At 43.8% G+C, this 25,249-nt stretch overlaps 3 protein-coding genes across 8 annotated transcripts in view; 2 read left to right on the forward strand and 1 right to left on the reverse strand.

Annotated features, from left to right (window-relative positions):
* Nucleotides 1-883, reverse strand: part of CCDC57 (coiled-coil domain containing 57) — a 65,468-nt gene extending 64,585 nt beyond the window's left edge. For both annotated transcript variants that reach the window (XM_083727948.1, XM_083727953.1), the window contains exon 1: nucleotides 757-883. In XM_083727948.1, the coding sequence (XP_083584074.1) occupies nucleotides 757-868 (112 nt within the window). In that variant the 5' untranslated portion in view covers nucleotides 869-883. The remainder of the gene's footprint in view (nucleotides 1-756) is intronic.
* The window catches only part of SLC16A3 (solute carrier family 16 member 3), a 31,553-nt gene that overhangs the window by 824 nt on the left and 5,480 nt on the right, over nucleotides 1-25,249 (forward strand). Inside the window, exons 2-5 of one of the 5 annotated variants that reach the window (XM_083728025.1) lie at nucleotides 9,413-9,472; nucleotides 20,008-20,250; nucleotides 21,508-21,651; nucleotides 24,058-24,825. In XM_083728025.1, the coding sequence (XP_083584151.1) occupies nucleotides 20,028-20,250; nucleotides 21,508-21,651; nucleotides 24,058-24,825 (1,135 nt within the window). In that variant the 5' untranslated portion in view covers nucleotides 9,413-9,472; nucleotides 20,008-20,027. Of the gene's footprint in view, nucleotides 1-9,290; nucleotides 9,473-9,529; nucleotides 10,270-10,311; nucleotides 10,912-20,007; nucleotides 20,251-21,507; nucleotides 21,652-24,057; nucleotides 24,826-25,249 lie in introns of those variants that run through there. The other 4 variants (XM_083728024.1, XM_083728026.1, XM_083728027.1 and 1 more) reach the window with 4 other exon arrangements.
* The window catches only part of MBTD1 (mbt domain containing 1), a 119,694-nt gene continuing 105,353 nt past the window's right edge, over nucleotides 10,909-25,249 (forward strand). The window contains exon 1 of the mRNA XM_083727973.1: nucleotides 10,909-10,919. The gene's annotated coding sequence lies outside the window, so the exon portion shown is untranslated. The remainder of the gene's footprint in view (nucleotides 10,920-25,249) is intronic.

Consider the following 25,249-nt stretch of genomic DNA (forward strand, 5'->3'; position numbering starts at 1 on the left):
CCTAGCCCATGTCACGGTGACCGCGGCTCCAAGAGGCTGGTCCTCATGATCCCCAATGGCTCCCCTGCTAGCGCCAGGCGTCCTGGCCACCCTGAGCGGTCTGGCTCCGGCTTCTCCTCCTCCTGGAGAAGTTCATTCATTTCTCTCCCGCGCATGCTTGACCCAAGGAGCTTCGTGGCCAAGGGAGATTTGCCCAGGAGAGATGCTTGTGTCGGGACCAAGCGAAAGCCAGTCTCATCGAGGCTTTTAGACAGCCCTTTTAAAACAGGCGATCAATCCATCCGCCTCTCTCTTCCTGAGCGCATCTCCCTCCCTCTTTCAGCGAGACCGACTCGGAACCGGAGCCAGGGGCATCACAAGGAGTCTGGCTCCGGTTCCGAGAAGGTGCTGAGAGGCGTTTGCGCCTTTCTAAACATTAGCAAACACCCCCACAACAAGGCCTAGAGATAGATCTCTAGTTGGTGGCGATGCTCGGCTGGGTCACAGGAGCACTCGATTTCTGGGCGCACCGCGTGAGATGAGGAGGGGAGGCTGGGTCTCCAACGAGATCCAGTTTCCTTAAATGTCACTGGGATTTAAACGCTCGTGAAGGGATGACAGACAGGGAGGGAAGGAACTGGGCTAGGAAACAAGAAGCAAACCTCGCGCGCGCCTGTTTATCAGGGGAGAGGCTGGGCAACGGGAAGATGGGTAACGTTTAATCTCTCGGGTCAGAGATTATCCGGCTCAAATCAGCAAGAGACTTGGAAGGCTTACCCTGAAACCCATTTCCCCACTCCCAGATGATCCAGGTGGGCTGTGTGAGGAGGCTTTTGTCCCTCAGAGGTACTCTGCTCTGTGCTGTTGTTTCCAACCTGAACTGTGCCATTTGAAAAGGAGTTCTGGTTCTAGATGACGTTCTGCTTGGTGTGTGGTTCTGGTGTTTAGATGGTCCTCCGCTCACCTGCACTTGTATCCATGCCAGATCCTTGGATAAGATTCCAAGGTGCTTTTTCTCTGTACACACAGTCCCGGCTATGGTAAATGATTCCCTTAAATTTCATTTATCTGTAGGAATCAATCTCAGCCCATCTCTGTAGTCAGCTTGGGCCTGATTGGCTCCTCTGGCCAGTGCCCAGTTACTGATCTAATTTAATCCAATGTTTTTTGACGGATCTAGGGCATTTGCTTGGAATTGAAATACTGCGCCTCCCTGGGCATAGATGTTGTAAACAAATGATATGGGCATGATTGTACTTCTTTCTTATTTTGCTGCTTTTTTGCTTTGGTATGTTAATTTTAAAAAATACGAAATTGTAAAGAACATAAAGGCGAAGCTGCTTATATCTGCCTGTACTGTTTGACTGGTTCTTGTCTTGAATTGTGACAGCGACATTTCTCTATTAAGCAATATCAAGTCTGACATCTGTGTTTATACTCTTTTCTTTTTCTATTTGAAGTACTGGTGGCATCAGATTGATTTTTTTAGCTGTATATGACAGTAATTAGGTAGTGCTGTGGCTACATCCTCCATTATTCATTTGGAAAGCCCACTGTAGCGAAAGGTATTTATATTTCAAAATAAATGTGTATATTTACTATGATGGGGTTGTGGAACAGCAATCCGAGGACCCAGTAGGAAGCCAAATTTGGTGTTTGGGTTAACTAACGTATTTCTGAGCCCTTTACAAACACTATAGATCAACAATTTACTAAGCTTTCCTGTCAACTATAATGATAACAATAAATAATAATAGAAAGGAGAATAACTCTAAATAAAATGACAGTAAAAATGTGAAGCTGTAGATTTATTATTTATTTATCACATTTATATCCCTCCTTCCCTCCCCCAAGGTCACCCAGATGGCTGAATGGGGATTTGAACCTTGGTCTCCCAGGTCCCAGTCCAACATTTTAACCATTACGCTACACTGAATCAGTTATGAAGCTGGTACTGCAGTGTTCTTGCTTTTCATTTATATATTATACTACTTTAATACTCAAAACATTCTCTAAGCAGTTTGCCAAACCACCAAAGTGGTTTGACAGCATGAGGAAGGGTCTAGTAGGTAGCTAGGACCTGCTGGGTTTGGGGCTGTTAATGTGGTTTCCCAACTTCCATTCCCCGTACAGTATATAACACAGGCTGCTTTTTCTGGAGGGGAAATTCTCAAGAGGTAGACTTACATAGCTTGTGGCATCATCTAAAGTGCAGTTCTACTCTGGCTGTAAAATGACACCGCCATCAGTAGATCTTCTCCCAGGGAGTATTCGGTTCTCCCCATGACTTCAGCTCTGATCAATGCTATGCAAACATTTGTGCACGTGAGTAACTTGAGCTTCGTAAGTGGCACAATCCGGTAAGCTCAGAGTGATCACGGACATGTGGGCCTTTATTCATCTGGCATGGAGATTCGTAGGACGGGAGCAATTAAATGGAGGTATTAAATGACCTTTGTATTGCCAGTTTGGGGCACAAGGGGCTGAATTCTTACTCTCTAGAGCTGAAGGCATGAGTTTTTAGTACGTTGGATATATAGTCACGATGACTCCTGCACAGTAGCAAACAGCAGCTTCCTTTTTTTGGATGCTTTCAATGAAAAAAGTGCAAAGCTAGTAACACAAATAATGGCTTTCTGGCCTATCTGATGGATCTGTGCACTCAACTGCTAGGAAACAGCCTCCCCCCACCCCCAATGTGTCCACCGGAGCAGAAAAGCCTGCAGGCAATTATGCATGAAGCCAGCAAGGAGGACACTGCCTGGTTTTCAGTTCCAGGCTGAATTTTGAGATTTGCAATCCTGGTAGTTAAGCATCATCTGCATATAGTATAAAACACACCCCATACCAGATGGTACCGGGTGGTTTTTTTTAAAAGAACAATTGGAATGTTTTTTAGTCATTGCAATGATTGGTTACTCTACTTCTTTCTCACGAAAGAAAGGAGAGCAGTTGAATAAAGTGCTAAATTGCTTTAATAATTAAAAAAAAAGCCTTTTGGGCTGGGTGGTCATGAAGGGGCTTTGCATTTCATACTCAAGTTAAGAGCTGAGGAGTCTTGATGGGTGTTGGCAGTGATGATCTGCCCAGGGAGCCTAGCTGCCTTCCTTGCCACACAAGCCCCATTCTTTACATTGCAGGTGGTTTAGTGGTCCAGAACATGTGTGCATGTGCATTTATTTCATTTGTTGACACTATCAGGATATACAGTTTGTAAATATATGTCATTAATTTATTTCACTATACTATACCAATGTGATGGGATGCGGGTGGCGCTGTGGTCTAAACCACAGAGCCTAGGGCTTGCCGATCAGAACTTCGGCGGTTCGAATCCCTGCGATGGGGTGAGCTCCCGTTGCTCGGTCCCTGCTCCTGCCAACCTAGCAGTTTGAAAGCACATCAAAGTGCAAGTAGATAAATAGGTACCACTCCAGCAGGAAGGTAAATGGTGCTTCAGTGTGCTGCTCTGGTTCACCAGAAGTGGCTTTGTCAGGCTGGCCATATGACCCGGAAGCTGTCTGCGGACAAACACCAGCTCTCTCGGCCAGTAAAGCAAGATGAGTGCTGCAACCCCAGAGTCGTTCGCGACTGGACCTAACAGTCAGGGGTCCCTTTAGCTTTACCTATGCCAATGTGATAAAAGAAAAGTGTCATGGTACATTTCAAACCCATATTTTAATTGCAGAAGTGATCTCCTTGGGATGAGGCTGAACTAATGATTCCTTGCTTAATTATTTAATAATTCAGTTTATTCCATGTACATCCTACCTCATCCCAAGGGCTTGGGGCAGGTTAAAAAAAATGTTATTGCTAACTGCAACTCCCCCTCTAATTGCAGTGAATCAATCACACACAGAGTAATTTTCTGGAACGCAGGGGAATCTTAGAATGATTCCTACAGCTCGGCTTTGGCAAGTTTCCAGGAGAAGGAATTTTGGAGTTGGGGAGGAGGCAGAGGAGAATCAGACACTGGGAATGACTCTCCAGTTTCATGTGCTGCAGGTCTAGATCTGGAACGGGTGGTGTACCAACTGGCCTTCCAAGGCCTAACTAATTCATGTTGAGATATGGAGGAATCTCTATTTCCCCACCCTCCTGGTAATTGCTTACTCTTCCGGAAGCACCTGAGGTTCTGCACCATGTGACAGTGTACTTGTTGCTTGAAACACCTGAATTGATCTAGGTACACATATTCCTTCCCCCACAATCTCTTTCCACGTAGTGCTTTGGTTGTCTTCTCTTTCTGCTTGTGGCATACTCCATTATCAATATTTAAATTAACAAAAATTATTTCTGCATTGTATTGATTAGTACATTGCACTCCACCTTTCCTCCATCTTGGAACACAATGCAGTGTACACAGGGTTCCCAGTCTGCCTCCCTAACCCACCTGCTGATGAAACCCATACCTCTTTAGCATGAATCTTAGCTAAGCCAGGAAGCCACTGGGACATTTTGTTAAGTCATTCCCTTTTAGCACCCCCATAAATATAACTTTTTGATTGAGATTCTGTGTGTGGATTGCTTTTCAGCACGGAGAAAATTTCATATATGTGTGTGTGTGTGTGTGTGTGTGTGTAAATATCACTCAGTAAAAGCCTGAGGATATGCTGTGAATAGTAAGCGAAAGAGAAGGAAGCAACTGAGGAGATTTGAGTAGTAGGTTGATGGAACCTGTTATCAAACAGGACCAAAAGGGCAGATTGCAGGGCGGGGGATGGCAGAAGAACCACATGTTTGCTTCAAGAGAAGGGGGATGTTGAAAGAGGATGGAAGTGGAGCAGGGGAGGATTAACCTCTGGTAAATAAGAAAGGTCACCAGTGGCAGAGACAAAGGTTTCTTTTGACATCTATGAAGTGATGTCCCTGCAGAGGTGGACCAGGCTCTGGCCTCAGAATACAAAGCCGCCAAATAATGCCTCTGTAGGAGATGGACCAAATGTATTTCCCCCCTCTCTACACAGATTTCAGTTTGAATTAGAATTAATTGTGGAAATGTTGTAGTGGAAAGTCGGTTTTGCTAATCAGGAAGTGAAGCTCACAAATTAGCAGTGCCGTGGTCAAGTGAATGTCACACAGAGTAGCAGATAGCATCAAGTTATAGTGGAGAGACCAGTGTTATTACAATGGGCTTGGGCCTGTGAGCCCTCAGTTTGAATTGCTCCTCAGCATGGTGAGGAAGAGTTACTGTGTTTCATCCTAGCATATGCTATGGTCCTTTTTGTGAATCCAGCGTAGCAAGAGTGGGCAACAGAGCTTCTCCTTCCTCTCCTCCTCCCTGCACCTGCATAATCTGGAGTTGGGGGACACTACAGAGCAGATTTTGGGGGAAGCTGGCAGAGAGAAACCAGAAGTCCCATTGTGCAAGCAAATTTCCATTGTAGAAGTTGGCAGACATCATTGGATGTCACCCAATATTAGAAAAGACTTGCAAGGCATTTTGTACACTAAAAGGTGAAAACTATGTATCTATTCACCCTTCCACAGGTTTTATTCAATCCCAGGGCACAGTTATCCCATAACTGGGATATCCCATAAACAACAACAAAAAAGGGGGGGGAATTGGTACACATATATTTCCAGACACCTTGATTACTATAAAAGTCTGACAACAGGACACTCCCCCCCAAAATAACCAAGTTAAGTGATGAAATGTCTACCTCAGAAGTGGGAAACCTCATCTGTGGCCCACAATATGTTGTCGAACTGCAGCTCCCCTCATCCCTAACTATTGGTCATGTTGGCTAGGGGTGATTCTTTTTTACTTATTCTTAAAAAAGAGAGACCGCATTTAAAGCATAAGTTTCAGAAAACACTAGACAATGTGTCACATGGAGTAATTCACAAAAGAATTTTTAAAAACCCAATAAAGCCATGCAATATTAATTTAAATCTGCAAAATATTACTAAAACCCACACTAGCTAAGCAAGGAGAGTTTTAGTCAACCGCATCCAGAAGGCCACAGGTTCTCCACCTTGGGTTCATAGCAGAAGTATAGCAGTAAGGAAGCCACATCTTTTGTTACCTGAGACTAAGGACAAGATAGTACAGTGGTGCCCCGCAAGACGGAAAACCCGCTAGACGAAAGGGTTTTCCGTTTTGGAGGCGTTTCGCAAAACGAATTTCCCTATGGGCTTGCTTCGCAAGACGAACATGTCTTGCGAGTTCCTGTGGGGTTTTTCCCCTCCCCCCCTTTTTCTAAGCCCTAAGCCACTTATCAGCTGATCCGCTGATAGGCCGCTTATCAGCTGATCCGCTAAAAGCCGCTAAACCGCTAATAGCGCTAATCCGCTAAGCTGTCAACGGGCTTGCTTCGCAAGACGAAAAAACCGCTATATGAAGAGCCTCACGGAACGGATTCATTTCGTCTTGCGAGGCACCACTGTATCTTCCTCCATTCCATGAACAAACGCTGACTAAGACTGGTAGTCAGAATTGTATTTTGACACTGGCAGTGGGACACCATTCTCTACTGAGTGGTGATGGGCTGTAGCTGAAAGCCGTGGGCTATTTCATTGGAAGATTAACTATATCCCGCCTCTGGCATTCTCCAGCTTTTGAAAATAAGGTAAATAAATACTCTGTTCCTTAGTTTAGCAGGCAGTGACCACTTCTCATTTGGGAAATTAAGTCTGCAGTCCTGAACAAATTGGATTTTTCCTATTAAGCACAAACAGAACACCCAATATAACAACCCTAAAGAAACACACAAACATATAACCATCAGTGTTACATTTGTGTTAGCCACTCTTTAGCACTTCATTGCATGCAGGAGTCACCTTCAATGTACAAACTAATGTTTTATTTTATACATGATAAATATGCAGTTTAGGCTAGGGAGTGTCTCCAGAAGCACATATGTGAGTGTGATTGTGGGTGTGTCTGGGTTCTGAAAGTTAATATATGAAACAAGCAGTGGCCTGACTTCCTGAATCGTGTCACGTAGTATTTTGCCCCTAACAAACCTCTTAAGTTGTTGAAACAGCAAGTACCGGTACTTGATAACCCTTTTCCATTTAAGTAGGGTTGTGGTTTTTTTGTTGCTTAGAACTACCTTCCCAAATTTGCCTCCTGTATCATTCCCCCTGCAGGGCATAAAGCAACTTGAGAGGATTTTTTAACAACAAAAAGACTAGTGGGGAGCAGGTTCGGAAGCCCATCCCCACAATGCTCATTTGTGGAAGATTACATCTGATCTTAGGGATGCGGGTGGCGCTGTGGGTTAAACCACAGAGCCTAGGACTTGCTGATCAGAAGGTTGGCGGTTCGAATCCCCGCGACGGGGTGAGCTCCTGTTGCTCGGTCCCTGCTCCTGCCAACCTAGCAGTTCGAAAGCACATCAAAGTGCAAGTAGATAAATAGGTACTGCTCCGGTGGGGAGGTAAACGGCGTTTCCGTGCACTGCTCTGGTTTGCCAGAAGCGGCTTAGTCATGCTGGCCACATGACCCGGAAGCTGTACGTTGGCTCCCTTGGCCAATAAAGCGAGATGAGCGCCGCGACCCCAGAGTCGGCCACGACTGGACCTAATGGTCAGGGGTCCCCTTTACCCCTTTACCTTACATCTGATCTTATAAAAAGAAAACAATCGGAATAAGTCTACACTAGCCTCAGTGATGTGGCCCCTAAATAAGTTAATATTTGTCTTCTCCCTTAATGTTGTTTCTTCTGTTTTTGTTATCGAGTAGCTCTATACTAAGGACATAAAATGAGCCTGCTGGATCAGGCCAATGGCTTATCCAACCCAGCATCCTGTTCTCACAGTGGCCAGCTCAGGTAGATGCCCATGAAAAGCTTGCAAGCAGAACCTGATCACAGCGGCACTCCCTCCCCCGCCCCCCACCTGCAGTTTCCCATCGACTGGCATATGGAGGCTTGCTGCCTCTGACTGTGGAGCTGGAACATTGTCGTCATGGTTCGTTTGTCTGCTTTTCGAATTTGTCTAATCTTTTAAAGTCTTCCAAGTTGGTGGCCATCACTGCCTCTTGTGTGAGCAAATTCCATAGTTTAACTGTTCATTGTGTGAAGAAGGGCTTCCTTTGGCCCATCTTGGATCTTCCAATATTCAGCACCATCGGCTACCCACATGTTCAAGAGGCATGGGCAGGCAAACTAAGGCCTGGGGGCCGGATCCGGCCCAATCACCTTCTAAATCCAGCCTGCGGACGGTCTGGGAATCAACGTGTTTTTACATGAGGAGAATGTGTCCTTTTATTTAAAATGCATCTCTGGGTTATTTGTGGGGCATAGGAATTCGTTCATTCCCCCCCCCCTTTTTCCTTTTCAAAATATAGTCTGGCCCACCCACAAGGTCTGAGGGACAGTGGACTGGCCCCCTGCTGAAAAAGTTTGCTGACCCCTGTTCAAGAGTTATGAGAGGTCCAGAAGAACTTTTCCTTACCCACTTTTTCAGCACTATCACACATGCCACCTTGCCCTGAAATTGAGAGGGCTGGGGCCATGTGATGGAAGCACGCCTCCTCCTTGAAAATTCATGGGGGGGACCCTCGCCCCACTCCAGATGGCACACCAGAACACCATGCATAATTTACACACTGCTATCATATCTCCTCATATATAGTTTTCTCTAAACAGCTTCATAGAGGAGTTGCTCCAACTCCGTGATGATATTTTTTGCCCTTTTCTGAACATCTTCCAGCTCCACAATATCCTTTTTCAAGTGAGGTGACCAGAATTGTACTTCAAGTGTGATTGATCTGTGTAGATTATTATATTTATATTATAAGCTAATGGTATCATATTGGTTTTAACTTCTTATCAACAAAGAACAGAGAGGGTCAGTCTGTGATATGAAATTGGCTGTTGAGATTCTGCCACAGAATAAGCATGAACAAAAACTTGAACAAAAAATGGATAATCACCTAGGATATAATTGAAACCTGTTGACAAGTCTAAGCGAAATATGGAAAGATTTTCAATAAGTTATTTCAAAAAAGGATTACAGCACTTCCTTTGTTGTCTTCCCTGTGCTCTTCATTCTTTTCTTTTAAAGAAGTCATGTTATCTAGCTATGGATCTTATTGCCAATGTAGGTTAAAGTCACGGGTGATACTTGCTATGATAGAAATAGTAATCAAGAATTTGCTTTATTTTATTAAAATGGCCCAAATGATGCAAAACAGCAACAGGGCGTTATAGTTTTACTTCCTGATATAGTACTGCAAAGGCAAGAAAAAGGAGGGTGAACAAACAACTTTGCATACTCAAGCCACAACTTCTTTTGTTCCTACCTACATGGGGAGAGCACTTGATTTAAGAGGAAGCAATAGGCCTGAGCTGTTTCATGTGATTTACGGGTCCAATGTATAGTGAGAGACAGGATGTCAAGCACGCCCTCAGGAACAACTCACAACTGAGTCAACCTGAAGTGAACGCTACATCCCATCCCCATTCGTTCCTTCTTTTGTTTCTAGGCAACAGGCTGGGGAGCAGAAGCACACTTCTGGAGCCTGCTTTTCCTCCATTTTCGGTTGGTAAGGTTACCCTGTATTTGTGTGTTGGTTTGTAAATATGCGCTTGTGTGAATGAGGACTGAGGGGAAGCTACTTGGCTGGATCAGGACATGCGACTACTTTGCCAAGCGCCACAATATGATCAACCCAGAGAGGTGTCAAGAGTACAGCCTGCATATGCGTTTGTGTGTTTTTAACCAACGTTGAAAAGAACGCCTTTTTTAAAATACATAGGGACAGTGCTGCTTGTAAATGTTAATATGCGATCTAAAGGGCGTACATTTGTTGTTGTTTTTAAAAACTGTGTGTATATTCCAGCAGGTGTAGGTTTTATATTCAGATTGCAGGCAAGGAGAATTGGGGAAATAAAGGGGTGGGAAGCTTGTGAAAACGTCTCACAAGGCAGTAATGTGCTTGTTTCCGGTCTTTTATTGTGCACGTGCTCGCTCTCTCGCTCTCTCTCCTTGGGCAGCTCTCGCCAAGAGGAATATTATATTCTAAAAGTAGCCATTGGTCGCTTAGTCGGTGCAGTTGCAACAAGAAGTAAAGGCGAGGCAGGGTTGGCTGCAGATGACCTTAGGCAACCGCTGTTGCCAGATCAACGTTTGAAAAATAAGACGCCCGGTGACAGTTTGGGAAGCCGCCTTCTATGTATTCTGTGGAATGGACCATGGAGCTCGGGGGTGTTCTGTATTCTGACAATCTGATCCATCGCGTTACGCTACCCAAACTGAAGAGCCCGGGAGGCTGAATTTAAAAAGCGTCCTCACTGAATTTGCTTCAGCCCGTTAAGAGATCGAGCTCGGCTCCTAACAGCAGTGAGTTCAGTTCTCTCCCTCCTTTCATATAAATGGATTGAATCATAAGGGTTATAAAGCATTTAAATGTATAACGGCGGTGTTCTTGTTGGAAACGCCATCTAGAGCAGATATTAAAAAAAGGCGCGTGGGTCGTCTTGGCTGCAAAGCCATTAAACTTTCAGAGGCTGGCGCCTTAATATATTAACAGCCAGAGGGGGTAACAGAATACGTAATTTGATTTCCTTCAGATCTGCAGATCGCCAATGGTGCTTGGATTATGATGAGGGAGAGGAGTCGTCCCCCGCCCCCACGCGACTTTTCTCCTCTAAAAAGCCTTATTATGTGACCACTTAACGGCTCCGGGGTTGGGAACGGCAGATAGCTGATGATCGGACAGAGTTGTTCTTGTTTGGTTAATTATAACTTGACCCGAATTAGATATTGCCAAGCGTTGCATCTGCGTGCGTGTTTGCTGGTTCTGAAGCAGGTTTTGCGCTATCGAGATAACGATCTTAAAATCGGCTTCGAGGGAGAATGTGTGCGTTGATTTTTTTCCCCCTTCTACAGATGGCTGAGGCTACGCGCGCTTTCCCCGACAGGGAATGCAATACTATACTAGAGCAAGTGCTCCGCTCTCTCTCTCCCCGGCTCAACCACGAGGTGAGCGCGTGTCTTTCTTGGTAATTGCAGCCGGCACTTCCGGTCTGCCCCTCTGTCACGTCCTGCACGTCTGCATGCGGGAAGACGTCCCCAAGTGCTCTAGCCAGCCTGTGCCGGCAGCCCTCGTGGTCTGGGCGGGGAGGCTCCGGGGTGGAGCCAAAGCCCCATTGGAACCGCGTTCCAAGCGGAGCCCCCTCCGCCCTCAGATGCGCCGCCTCCTCTCAGATGCTCTCTTGGATCCACCGTGATCCTCGTAAGAGGTTCCCGCTACCAGATGCCGCACTCCTGCCTTTGCAGCTTTGCATTTAAAAAATGCAGACTTTACCCCTTGCACTGCTTGGTCTTTGGTGTGTAAGTTTCCCCGACGTGCCTGTGTGTGTGTGTGTTTATCCGTATGGCAACTGAGAGCACTTAATGCATCAGATGAAGTGAGTTGTACTAGTCCACGAAATTTTATTTTAACGGTTTTATCTAAACAAAACAAAGTTAGGTATGAAATAGACAATCAAGAAAAATACAGGTAGAATAACAGTACAGCAACATATTTTATGGCTCACTATATTTGTTGGTGTTTAAGGTATCTCAAGACGTGGTTATTTAAATGGCACAGTGAAGCCTTCGGTAAGTTGTCTACCTCCTATCCTGTGGGACTGTGAAGCACTGCTTGCCTTTAAGGACTTACCACAGTGTAGTGGTAAGTCCTTAAAGGAAAGCAGTGATTCTTTTCTAAAATGAGAGGTGCTCCAGCCACCCTAGAAATCCCATTTTTGACCCAAATCCAGCTCCCTATTTGCAAGTGGATGAGGGCAACTATTTCAGGGGAATATAATCCCTGTATGTCTTTACAGGCACATAGTCCTGACATTCACAATAGCTGCTAGTAGAGCTTCGCTGTAAGCAAGCCCTGACTCTAGTCCTGCATGCAGGACTGGCCTTTGGGAATTTTGAAGGTCATGTGCAAAGTGGGCACTGATGTCCCCTATATGATGTTATAGAGGAGATAAAATTCTAGTTGCTTTAAAAATGAGGTCCAATTAAACAACCTCCAGCCAAGGCTAATGCTTAGTACATTACAGGTAGGTAGCCGTGTTGGAAGTGTGCATGCAGATGAAAGCTCATACCAATAACAAACGTAGTTGGTCTCTAAGGTGCTACTGGAAGGATTTTTTTTTTAACATTAATCCAGTCCCTCTCATTCAGTGTCAATGTACAGCACCTGTAACTCTTTCTTACCTAGTAGACTAGAATTAATATGCTTTTAAAAGAACCCTCCTGTTCTTTCTATTGGAAGATTCTTTCAGTGCCAGTAGCGTGCTGGTCACTGTGCAGAGAGCACAAACATTACATAACTCTGCTTGCTTTGAAATGGCCGTGCTTTATTGCGTAATAACACCACAGCTCTGCAGTACGTACAGGAGAGTCAGCGGTGGCGTTATGAGATGGAGTGCTGAAATTGGTCAGGCAGATGCAGGTTTAAAATCTCTGCTCAACCATAAAGCTCATTGCATGACCTTGGGGCAGTCCCTGCTCCTGTTTACAGAGACAACGGGGAGAAAAAAAATTGCATGTGCGGTACCTGAACACCCTGGGGATGTGTGTGCAATAAAAGTGGAATTAAAGCCCCCTGCTCAGCACAATCTGCACAGAGATTTTCCGCATAGGATAAGGCTGTCAAGGAGCTACAAGTCATGATGGTTTTGTGTATTGCTTCCAGTACTGGATGTGGTACCCCTCTGATTAGCAGAGACTGCGGATCACTCTTTGTGTGATACTAATGTGCTGCTCACCTGGTTGGCCATTGTGAGAACAAGGTGCTAGGCTATATGGGTCATTGGCCGGATCCAGCGGGGCTCTTCTTATTGTCCTTAATATTCTCAATATGTGCGCACTTCCTTGGAAGCATGTCCCATGATAATGGCTGGGATTTTAATTAAGCATGCATAGGTTGTAAGAGTTGTACTGGACCCAAAAGCAAAATACAACAAAACAAAACAAAAAGCCAGACTTGTTGAAGGAGCTGCATAGTCTGGGGAATACATTAGGACTTAGATCTCTAAATAGATTCCCCCCCCCTTTGCTTTTTAATTGTACTGTGCAGCAGCAACATTCTGGCCACCAAAATATAATGGATGAATGAGGAAAAACCAGAAGTCAGCTTTTCCATTCATATGTTACACACACTCGTGTTAAGATGTTTCTATATCTCCAGGCACCAGAAATATGCTCCCCACCTCCGAGGTCTGGGAAAATCCTGGGTGGCTTTTCTGAATTTTACAACCCCTGAAGCTTTCGTTGATTAAAGTAGTGGCTCTTGTAGTGGCAGGTAGTGGACACAGCTGTTCCCCTCTACAGTGAGATTTTGAGCCACCATTGCTTATCGCGAATTGTCTCTTTTTTGGCACTTGTAAAGAACAACTTGACATGACAGAATCTGTATGGGGAACAATAAAGTAAAATGGAGGAGAATGTCTTTCATTCTGGATTAAAGCAAATCCCATGTGTCATTCCTTTTTTAAAATGTGTTTTCTTGAATTAAACTCTCCTAGGAATAGGCTTAGCCTTAATTGGAAAATGGCATCAGTGTTCTGCTGAAATCCACATGGGAGTTCATAATTCATTTTCATTTAATGTGTTAAATGAGAGACAACTCACACAAATTAATGAACTCTCATATAATTGTCTTGGCAAGGATATGCACAGTAGAAAATTAGTGTTGCGTGATTTGAAGGGGGAAATGGGCAGGGATTTATAGGTAGACAATTCTGGTAAAGGCCAGAGTTTCTGGTTACACATTACACCAATTCTTATTCCTGTAGAGGACATTTGTCACACAATCTTAGACTGTCTGCTCAGAAGCCCCATTCAATTCAGTGGCATTGGGTACTGTATTGCAACCTCAGTACCTTATTCGTAGGCAGAGGAGAAAATGAGCTGGAAGATGAGGAAGGAGAAAATGAGCTGATTTGAAGGAAAGGAGGAACATCCACATTTTATAAGGTAAAACCTGGAAGTTGAGTTGAAGATGAAACAAAGGAGGATGGGGAATAGGGACGTTTTTGAATGATAAGATGGTTGATATAACACAGGGATGTCCAATTCCCAAGAGACTGCAATCTACTCCCACTATAAAAAAACCGGGCAGTGATCTACCTATTGGACTAACCAAAGTTGTTGAGCTTTTTTTTGGGGGGGGGGCCAAAGTTGCTGAGCTATTTTGGGGGAGACAACAACAAAGTTGCTGAGATTTTTTTTGGGAGAAATCACCTACGGTGTTGAACTTTTTAATTTTTTTTATTGGGGGGGGGCCCATCACTCAGGAACACATGATAGACCAGGATTGACCAGGCACGCTCCATGATCGACTGGTAGATCACGATCGACCGGATAAACATGCCTGATATAACAGATAAAAGAAGAGCAGTGAATGAAAATTTATAATCCCACAACTGTAGCAGATGTGAGCAGATCATTCCTGCTTCCCCATCTCTCAAATGTTTATTGTACCCTTTTGGCTGAAAACAGACCCTCAAGGGATCACCTCACATGTGTGTGTGTTCGTTCTCTCGTTCTCTCTCTCTCTGGTAATTAGGGGAGACCCAGCTCTAAATGTCCTGACTTTCAGGAGCAAAGCTGGTACCCTCCACCCAATAAATTAATGTAAAATTAAATAAATTGAAAAACAGAACAATCAACTATCAGTACAATTAAAAAAAGCAGAACACTAAAGAACAAATAGGTAAAGGTAAAGGGACCCCTGACAATTAAGTCCAGTCGCGAATGACTCTGATCCTAAATCCCTCTGAAATTATCCGGCTTTTAATGTTTTCATAAAAGTTGTGAATCAAGGAAACTGAGTAGATAGCAAGTTCCATAGGATAGAAGGTACCAGATACGTTCCTGACCCTAAGCACCTGTGTGTTTGTGTGTGTCTATGCATATATGAGGTGATACCTAATGAATCCTGGGTCCAGGCCATTATGGCCTGAAAGGTTAAGACTCTACACCGGCAAAAAGTTAGAAACCACTCTTTCAAAATGGATGATGTAACATGCTTTTTGCAGTTAGCACTTGCAAAACACAGGGCAGTTGCACATCCCACTACCTTAAATGTTCCCAAGCATTCATTAAAGCAGCCCTAAGGCAGTGCTTTCTTTTCACAGTCAGTGATTTAAACAGCATGAAGTGTAGATGAAGGGGGAGAGCAGGAGATGACCCAACTATCCCTCAATGACCCAACTATCAGCTGCTGGCTTACCTGAAGAGGCGTGCAAGAGAAAGCAATGCACAGTGGTTGAATACAGATTATCATCTTGCTGCATTGCTAGAAGTCAGATAGTGTCGTACTTCAGAAATATTTTAGCTAGAGGATTTTCAGGGATGAAGATTACTCCTGGGGATGGAGGATAGGATGGCAAAATATCCAGTTGAAGGAAGTCCCTTAAGTCAGGAGTTCCCAAAGGGTTTCATTCAGGTGGTCCATGGTGTGTCCACATTATTCATTAATTAATTCCATTTTTGTTTCTTATTTTATTTGTTGTGTTTTATTGCATTACAATTTAAATTCCACAGAATTTAAATTGTAATATAGAGTAGGAAGTAAAAGCAGCCCATAGCAAAGCACAACACCATTACCACAAAAGACAGAAAAATCTTTCAGTGATCTGCTGAGGCCCACAGCGATTTTGTAGTGGTCTGCGGGGCTGGGGGGTGGGCAAAGAGGTTGGGAGCCACTGCCTTAAGTCATTTCGCTTGGCAGGCAGATGGCTGCATTTTGGAAGTGAGAAAGGGCTCAGGATGGGGGATGGAGAGAACCCTGTCACCGATGAATGACTGATGTGATGATGAATGCCAAGTCTTCTTCATATGCTATGTACATAGGGAAGTTTGTTAGCTGGGTTTCTGCCTGAGTTGCTGCCAGGCAGAACGGTGCAGGAGAAGAATGAGCAGCTGGCTGTGAGTAGGTGTTTGCATGGATGGATGCAAGTTTCTATGGGGACAGAATAGCTTATCTCCTTCAATACCATATCTGCTTTTGAGAGGAAAGGGGAAAGGATTTTCATAAAGGTCTCCTGCAGCAAGACCCGATGGCTTATGGGTACTGAGTGCTTTTGTTTATCTTTACTGAAGCTGTCTGGAGCTAATATATATTTAGATTCAGATATAGATTTGCTGTCCCTGGAAAGTGCATCCATGCCAGATAGCAAGCAAATTACCTGGTACTCTTGCATATACAAACAAAACCTGATAAAAGCATTATGTAGCGCTGGCTTTTGCAGCTACAGTTCAGGAGCAATACCATGATGAATTGCCAAACAATTTAATTGGCAGACAGGCGGTACATGTGAGAAAGCCAGGGGCTTCTTTCTGAGAAAACTTGCTTTTTCTCCCTCCCACTTTACTAAAGCAATAACTCAGATGGTGGACTTAGGCATTTGTTCCCTTATTAGTACTTTTATTTTTCAGCTTCTTGTGATAGTGAGTGATGGTTCAAATCCAACCCTTTTTTCTAGAAAAAAACCCCACCATACTGCTGTTAAACACTGATTGATTTAATAGCCCATCTGCCTACTTAGACATTTTGCTGATGGATATTTGATTGACAAGAGCATAAACTCTGTTGGGCAGTTAAGAGAGGGACCTCAGATAACCCTTACTGTAAGTTCACTAGCGGAGACGCGGAGGATATATGTTAGGAGTACGTATAGGAAGTCATACATCAGTGCCAGAAAATGTGGTTTCATTGTAGATTGGGTAAGGATCTGCATGATACTGGGGAAAAGAATTTTCACTCTTCTTGTTGCAGTAATAAAACAGCAAGCCTTACAGCACAATAATGACACTTACCAAAATGTGGGCATCTTCAGCATTCCTTCATTTTTTTTATGGAAAGGTGACTGTTTTGCTGTTCAAGGCCCAAAGTCTCCCTGGGCACATGGAACATGTCGCCTCATTCTTCAAATCGTGCCATTTATAATCGGAGTGTTGCTTTCATGCCGGTTTCATGTTCTAACTTTATGCAGCTCAAGACAGCCTGTGTATTTGTTGTAACCGAATCTTCTCCAGCAGAGATGATGAAGGAAAAGCATTTGGATGTTTTCCTCCTGAAAGAGCAGCTTCATGCAATAGATCTGCTCTGGAAGGCTCTGCCAGGTTTATTTCTGGAGCTTGACCGTGAGATTGTTTCTTGTAAATTGTGCAGCCCTGGGCCTAAATGTCACAGAAAGGACTCTGAATGATCACATACTCATCACCCAGCCGTCTAGACATCAAGTGACTTCATTTGCAGCTCTTGCAGGGTCAAATGAATCATATAGCATGTAATAATTTCATGGCCATTGTCTTGCAAGCAGTAGGTATTGCTTAGAGATAGACATATTTAATGCAGCAAATAACTGAATCCACTGCCTTTGTTCCTTGACTGGTAGCATGTGGGGACTGGTAGCATGTAGGGACATAGGAAGCTACAGTATCTTGTACCTAATCAGACTATTTGTTTATCTAGTCCAGTATTCTTGGATTTGGCTGGCAGCAGCTCTCCAGCCTCTCAGAAAGAGAAAGGTCTTCCAAATCATTTGCTACTTGATCCTTTAAACTGGAGATGCTGTGGACCTTATGCATACAAAGCAGCACAACCGCTGAGCTCCTGACCCTTCTGAAGCTGGGAACTTTTAAGTGATTTTTGCCATTAGCCAAACAGAAAGTTAATCTGTTCTGGATAAATTCATTAAACAAAAGAAACAGAATTAACAATATATGTATTAATTTATTTTATTAATGATGTTTATGTGCTGCTTAATATGTGAGATCCTTAAACAGTTTACAGTGGTACCTCGGGTTACATACACTTCAGGTTACATACGCTTCAGGTTACAGACTCTGCTAACCCAGAAATAGTACCTCGGGTTAAGAACTTTGCTTCAGGATGAGAACAGAAATCGTGCTCCGGCGGCGCAGCGGCAGCAGGAGGCCCCATTAGCTAAAGTGGTGCTTCAGGTTAAGAACAGTTTCAGGTTAAGAACGGACCTCCGGAATGAATTAAGTACTTAACCCAAGGTACCACTGTACATTAAATACAATAAAATCATTTTTAAAAGGAAAGGGAAATCTTAATAATAAAAGTAACAACAACAACAGCAACAATTTATTATTTCTACCCTGCCCATCTAACTGGGTTTCCCCAGCCACTCTGGGTGACTTCCAGCACATATAAAAACACAATAAAATGTCAAACATTGAAAACTTCCTGGCACAGACGTCTGCTTTCAGACGTCTTATCAAAGTTGTGTAGTTCTTTATTCCCTTGAATAATTATTATTATTTTACTATATAAAGCATTATAATCAGGAATACAAAGAAAGACATTGATTGAAAGGAGAATCCATTAAAACATTCAGCAAAGTATCAATAAATAAAAAAAAAACAGAGCCCTCAATGAATCTTACGAGCCTGGAAAATTCTGCCTAAACAAATAGGTCGGGGAGTGTTAAATTTGCCACTATTTGTAAATGTGGGTATATAAATTTATCCACATATTTAATGATTGGAAAAATATCAACAAAATCAAACAACCAAAGCATTACAGTATTTGAACCTTACAGTTTAACAGGTCTGTGACCATGTAATAAATGATTGATAGATAGATGTCACGGTTGTATGTAAGACCAATGTGTGAGCAGGCCTGTGCCAAGAAGCCCTCACATACAGTGAGAATGTCTGCCTTCACAGAATGCCCATATGGGGAGCGGGGAGACTATGTGCAGCTCTGTACTTGCAGCGGTTTTACACATGAGTATAACTTCTGAATAGGGCACAGCTCTCTGCTCTAATGGTACTATATTCATAAACATTTTGCATGCTGACATTTACAGTTGTCGCTGGTTTAAGAAACGACTCTGCTATGTAGTATTCATCCAAAATGAATTGGGTGAAGCCAGGTGGAAGTTGTCCTTTGGAAGATCTATTCATAGGAGAAACACATCCCAACACTTACTGCATCAGATAGATAGATAGAATATTAAAACAACAAGGACAGCTTGGTCAGTTAGAGCGTGGTGCTGATAATGTCAAGGTTGCAGGTTTGCTCCCCATACTGGACAGCTCCATATTCCTGCATTGCATGGGGTTGGACTACTAGATGATCCTCAGGGTCCCTTCCAACTCTAAAAGGTAAAGGACCCCTGACACTTAAGTCTAGTCACAGATGATTCTGTGGTTGCGGCACTCATCTCACTTTACAGGCCAAGGGAGCTGGTGTTTGTCCACAGTTTTTCCTGGTCATGTGGCCAGCATGACTAAGCCGCTTCTGGCGCAACGGAACACCGAAACCAGAGCAGCGCATGGAAACACCATTTACCTTCCCGCCGTAGTGGTACCTATTTATCTACTTGCACTTTGGCGTACTTTCGAGCTGCTAAGTTGGCAGGAGCTGGGACTGAGCAACGGGAGCTCACCCCGCCGCGGGAATTTGAACCGCCGACCTTCTGATTGGCAAGCCCAAGAGACTCAGTGGTTTAGACCACAGTGCCATCTGCGTCCCTTCCAACTCTACAATTCTATAAATATCCCATTTCTGTCTTCTGCAAATCCTGCTCAAAAAGGACCTCCCACTTTCTGCTCCACTCTCCAAGTACACAGCTATACAGATGTTAATGCAATAATAACTGGTAGATAGTGGGGGCTGGTCCACTAGGGAGAATGGGTCACTGTCCCATCAACTTCAGTCTGCCATCAGCTAGCCCCCACTTGTCTGTCTCCTTACTTGCAACCAGTCCAAGGGTTGTTCACTGCTTGTCAGAGCTTCCTCTACCTTAGTCTCAGTGCTGGCCTTATAGAACTCAGCAAGTTGGCTCTGTCTGTTGATCTCCCTGCCTTCCACCCTACTGATCCCAATGGGCACCAGTCACCACTACTGGGAATAGGGCAGACCTTCTTCTGCATAAGAGACCACTTGATCTAAAAAGCTAGCCTTGCCTTCCATAGGAAGTCAACTTTTATGGACCCTACTGTATTAAAAGTATTCATTGCATAACCAAGACTGAGCTGATCATATCTTATGGTACTGATGGAATATTTAAATACATTTCTTTTATGTCTTAGGAAACAGATAAAATCTCATCATGGGAGCTGTGGTGGTTGACGATGGTCCTAGCGGAGTTAAAGCCCCAGATGGCGGCTGGGGCTGGGCTGTTCTCTTTGGGTGCTTTGTCATCACGGGATTCTCCTATGCCTTCCCAAAGGCCATGAGCGTCTTCTTTAAAGAGCTTATCCGGGAGTTTGGTGTTGGATACAGTGACACCGCGTGGATCTCCTCCATTCTGTTGGCTATGCTTTATGGAACAGGTAAGTACTTACAACATTCTAAAACTGGGGTAATAAATACATGAAAGAAACATATTACTCTATTTTATTTTATATATATTATAAAGCGTGGCTTTTACAATAAAATAGTTTGTTCCCCAAACCAAGAAAACAAGGGCATTAAAAATAAGCAAGTCTATAAAGGCAGCATTAAAATACACTAGTCGGAATAAAACAGACTGAAGGTGAAGGGACCCCTGACCATTAGGTCCAGTTGTGACAGACTCTGGGGTTCTGGTGCTCATCTCGCTTTATTGGCTGAGGGAGCCGGCGTACAGCTTCTGGGTCATGTGGCCAGCATGACTAAGCCACTTCTGGCGAACCAGAGCAGCGCATGGAAACGGCATTTACCTTCCCACCAGAGTGGTACCTATTTATCAGCTTGCACTTTGATGTGCTTTCGAACTGCTAGGTTGGCAGACTAGCACAAGTCAAAAAGTTCAAAATAGTAATAAGATCTATTCCAAGTGCTGGGAAACCATCCATGTAGGTGCCAGGTTCTAATGCTGGGGTGCCACACTGAAAAGGCTCCTTTCCTAGTGATCACCTGTCGTGGCTCAGGCGGCAGCAGAACTGGAAAAAGCTCTCTGAATATGATCTAAAATAGAGTAGAGAACCTTTTGGGGCCAGATGGGACAACTTTGGCAGGTGGGTGTGATAACCCACATGGTACTCACCTTATGTCATGGGCAGTGAGTTCAAGCCTGCTTTCTGCAGGGGTCAGCCACAGAATTAAATTCTCCAAGGGGAACTTGGTTGCACAACAGGTCCACTGGGCTTAAACTCACAGACAGGCTTGAACTCACATTGATCCATTGGGCTTGAACTCACACTGACCTACAGCAAAGGAACCATCAGGAGCTTGCTTTAAACACCCAATAGTTCCTTGGTAGTTACATTGGTACCTGCTCCATCCCTGGTATCACAAATGGTGCCAGGGGTGGGGCAGGTGGGTGCGGTTTATAATGGAAACGTGAAGGCCAACAATATCTTGTACACATTAAAAAAAAAAAGAAAGCTAACGTTCTCGAATCCTCCAGATGTGTTGGGTAGGCAACAGCAATCTAGAGCCTTTGTCAGATGAAAAGGAGATGGGAAATGGAATCTGACGTCTTCAGACTCAAGGTCTTCAGACAACTGAATCTGGGTGGGCCTTATGAGAAGAAATACAAACTGCAACTGATAGATATATTAATGATCTGGGAAGTAAACATCTTACCCATTCTCTCTTTTGCTCAGGGCCCCTGTGCAGTATGTGTGTCAATCGGTTTGGCTGTCGTCCTGTTATGCTGGTTGGAGGCCTGTTTGCTTCATTGGGGATGATCACTGCTTCCTACTCCACTAATATAATACAGGTCTACCTTACCGCTGGTGTCATTACCGGTAAGTGCCAGTGTCAAAGAACCAGCCAGTGGTTCTTTGTGACTGTGTTACATGTAGCTATGCTACTGGTTGCAATAGCTTGTGAGAGATGGTGAGACAATTGAGGGTGGGGGCATGTGGTACAGCATCTCTTTGATGTGCTTGTTTTGTATTTGTGGGGAGATGTGTATGATCCCTTAATGGCATTCTTAAATGGTACAGTTTCACATTGCATGCACTGGTGTAAAGTAGGTCTCTCATTCACAACGCCCTTTCTGTCTACCACTTCCTGACATTTTCTAAAGCACTCCTTTTACCATATGCATTCTCTTTGTTGACTGGCCTCAGGCGTCTTCTCACTTCCTTGCAGTCAAACATCAGTTACCATTCTTGGTTCCTCTGCCAGGTCAGTGAGGTGCCTTGCTCACAACTATCCACACGTAGCTGCAAGCGTGAGTCTGTTGCTGGTTGTAGGGCCCTTCCAAACTGGATTTGTTTTTGCAGGTGGGTTCTGCAAGATTGCATCAATGCAGCAGTGTATTAGTGATGGATCTACAGTGGTACCTCGGGTTACATAAGTTTCAGGTTACAGACTCCGCTAACCCAGAAATAGTACCTCGGGTTAAGAACTTTGCTTCAGGATGAGAACAAAAATTGTGCTCCAGTGGTGCAACAGCAGCAGGAGGTCCCATTAGTTAAAGTGGTGCTTCAGGTTAAGAACAGTTTCAGGTTAAGAACGGGCCTCTGGAACGAATTAAGTACTTAACCCGAGGTACCACTGTATACTAGACTGTCCACACATCATTCTGTTTTATTTGTTGTTCAGCAACGATTCCCCAATGTTGTTGCATTATTGTTGTCTGGAGCACTACCCTTGCACTATGGCGCAACAAGATAGGAATGGGGATGGGAAACATGGAACACTTTTCGGCAGGAAATTACAGAACATGCACTGATTGAAAATAAAGAGGTATGCCCGCCCTCAAATTTTGTTGGTGGAAACAGTATGGAAAGAGGGATTGTGTATAGGTGTCCCAACACCATCATGAACACAAATAATCATAAATGCATAATAAAAAGGATGGGGGTGCCCTCATTCCCATAAGTGTATCTGTGATTGATAAGCATCAATCAAATGAAATCAAATGAGATCTCTCATATATTTATGTGATTACTATGGTTACTTTTTTTTTGGTGGGTTAGAAAACGGACTACTTCTTTCCCTTAAAATAGGCACAAAGCAAGACTGGTTCTGTATGTGTGAAAAGAGCTAGTCCAGGCATGAGCAGGTTATAGTTTCCCATGCAGTGTTAAGCGTGTAAGGGCAAAAGAAGTAATTATAATTTAACAGTTTTCAAGTTACTCTATTTTATCAAAGCAACTAGAAAAAATATATATATTATGATGGGAAGATCTCACACAGGTGAAGGGAAGCAGTGGGGAGGAGGGGAAGGTTAGATTGAATTTGGGAAATAAAATAATACATGGGACAGCAAAGGATATAACAGATTCTTATAGAATAGTAATATATTGTAACCAGAATAGAAGTTTAAAAGGGGAAGTAAAGGTACTTTTAGTATTCATTATTGTAACAGTTATTATTATTTCTTATTGGTAGAAGGCAATGTTAATTTAGACTTCTTTGTTTTGCTGTCTGTATTTTTTTTTCTTTTTTAAGCCAATAAAAAAGGAAAAAAAAGAAATCAAGATGCAGTGAGTCTTACCAGACTTGATCCAGGCGTTTCCATGTTTCATGGAAATATAGACTGTAAAACCTTAAAATGTGCCGTTTTAAATTCCTTCCAAAGTTTCCCACTTCCCCAGCAGAGAAAAAGACCACACTTTTGGTAACTTAAAAATGTTTTACTTACAAACTCTCCAAAGGACAGCTTGATGTGCTTTTCCATACAGCATTCAGAAAAGTTGCACAGGTGGTAAAACTTAGCTTAGTTCCAAAGTGGTAAAAGTTCCTATATTCTTGGTATAGGAATTCAGGAGTACTTGGTGAGAGCCATGTGGTTGAGCTGGAACAACCCGCTCACATCTCTTTGGGGGTTCTCTAGTAGACTGAGGGGCAACAATAGGCTTGATTACCCATTTCCTTCCAAGATAAAGGAAGTGACCCAGCTAAGCCTGGCAGGATAGCTTACTCTATGGTATTAACCCTTTCATACATTAATTAGACTTAAACATATTGGCTATATGAGGCTGGTTATATTGGTTATATGAGGCTGGTCTTCCTGCACAGGTTTGGACAAGAGCATGCAGCCCTTAAAGATATGCTGATGTCTTTGGCCGTACCCCAAACCGTACCTGGGCTATTGTTGTATCTTGAGCTGTGAATTGCTCACCTGCAGTATAGAGCACTCCTGTTATATATGCTGAATGTCGTTCCTGATTTAAACTCTGGCATCTGTTCTGTTTCAGGACTGGGCCTGGCGCTCAATTTCCAGCCGTCGCTCATCATGCTGAATCGCTACTTTAGCAAAAAGCGACCTTTGGCCAATGGGTTGGCTGCAGCTGGAAGCCCTGTGTTTCTTTGTGCTCTTTCCCCCTTGGGGCAGCAACTACAGTATGAGTATGGATGGCGAGGAGGATTTCTCATCTTGGGGGGGTTGCTTTTGAACTGCTGTGTTTGTGGGGCTCTGATGAGACCGTTGGAGGCTCCTAAAAAACCTGACGCTTCCCAAGCAGCCCCTGAGAAGCAAGTCAAGAAAAAGCTACTGGATTTCAGTGTCTTCAGAGATCGTGGCTTCGTAATCTATACAGTAGCTGCATCCATCATGGTGCTGGGCTTATTTGTGCCCCCGGTCTTTGTGGTGAGCTATGCTAAGGATATGAAGAACCCAGACGGCAAATCAGCTTTACTTCTGACCATTCTTGGAATGATTGATATCTTTGCTCGGCCCATTTGTGGAATAGTGGCTGGCTTGAAGTGGGTTAGGCCCCGTTGTGTCTACCTCTTTAGCTTTTCTATGCTCTTTAATGGTTTTACTGATCTCATGGGGTCCATGGCCTACAATTATGATGGACTGGTGGTCTTCTGCATTTTCTTTGGCATTTCCTATGGAATGGTTGGTGCTCTTCAGTTTGAAGTTCTCATGGCTATTGTTGGCACACAGAAGTTTTCCAGTGCCATTGGTTTAGTTCTCCTGATGGAGGCGATGGCTGTTCTAATTGGACCACCGTCAGCAGGTAAATGTTACATTCAGTTCATTTGCTATTTGTCAGTTAAGGGATTGGGCAGGTTTATGGGGAAAGAGAGAAAGGTGATGGCAATTACCATGGGACACAACTTATTTTATTTTGAGGAAATGAATGGCAGGCTTAGCTTTGAAGCCTCCTACATATTTGTTGGCCCCATGGCTATGTTAAGAACATAAGAAGAGCCTGCTGGATCAGACCAGTGACCCATCTAGTCTAGTAGCCTTCTTCTCACAGTGGCAACCAGGTGGCTATTAGGAAACAGGACTTGAATACAACAACACTATCCACTCCTCTGGTTCTTGGCAACTGGTACCCAGAAGCATGCTCAGAAGAGCAAAGACATGTGCAAGAGCAGACTGAGGATCAGGGACAAGGTGGAGTGGTTGTGGTTACAGGCCAGCTTTGTCAATCA

The sequence above is a fragment of the Podarcis gaigeae genome (assembly GCF_964106915.1).
Source record: "Podarcis gaigeae genome assembly, chromosome: 2".
In the NCBI taxonomy this organism is placed as follows: domain Eukaryota; kingdom Metazoa; phylum Chordata; class Lepidosauria; order Squamata; family Lacertidae; genus Podarcis; species Podarcis gaigeae.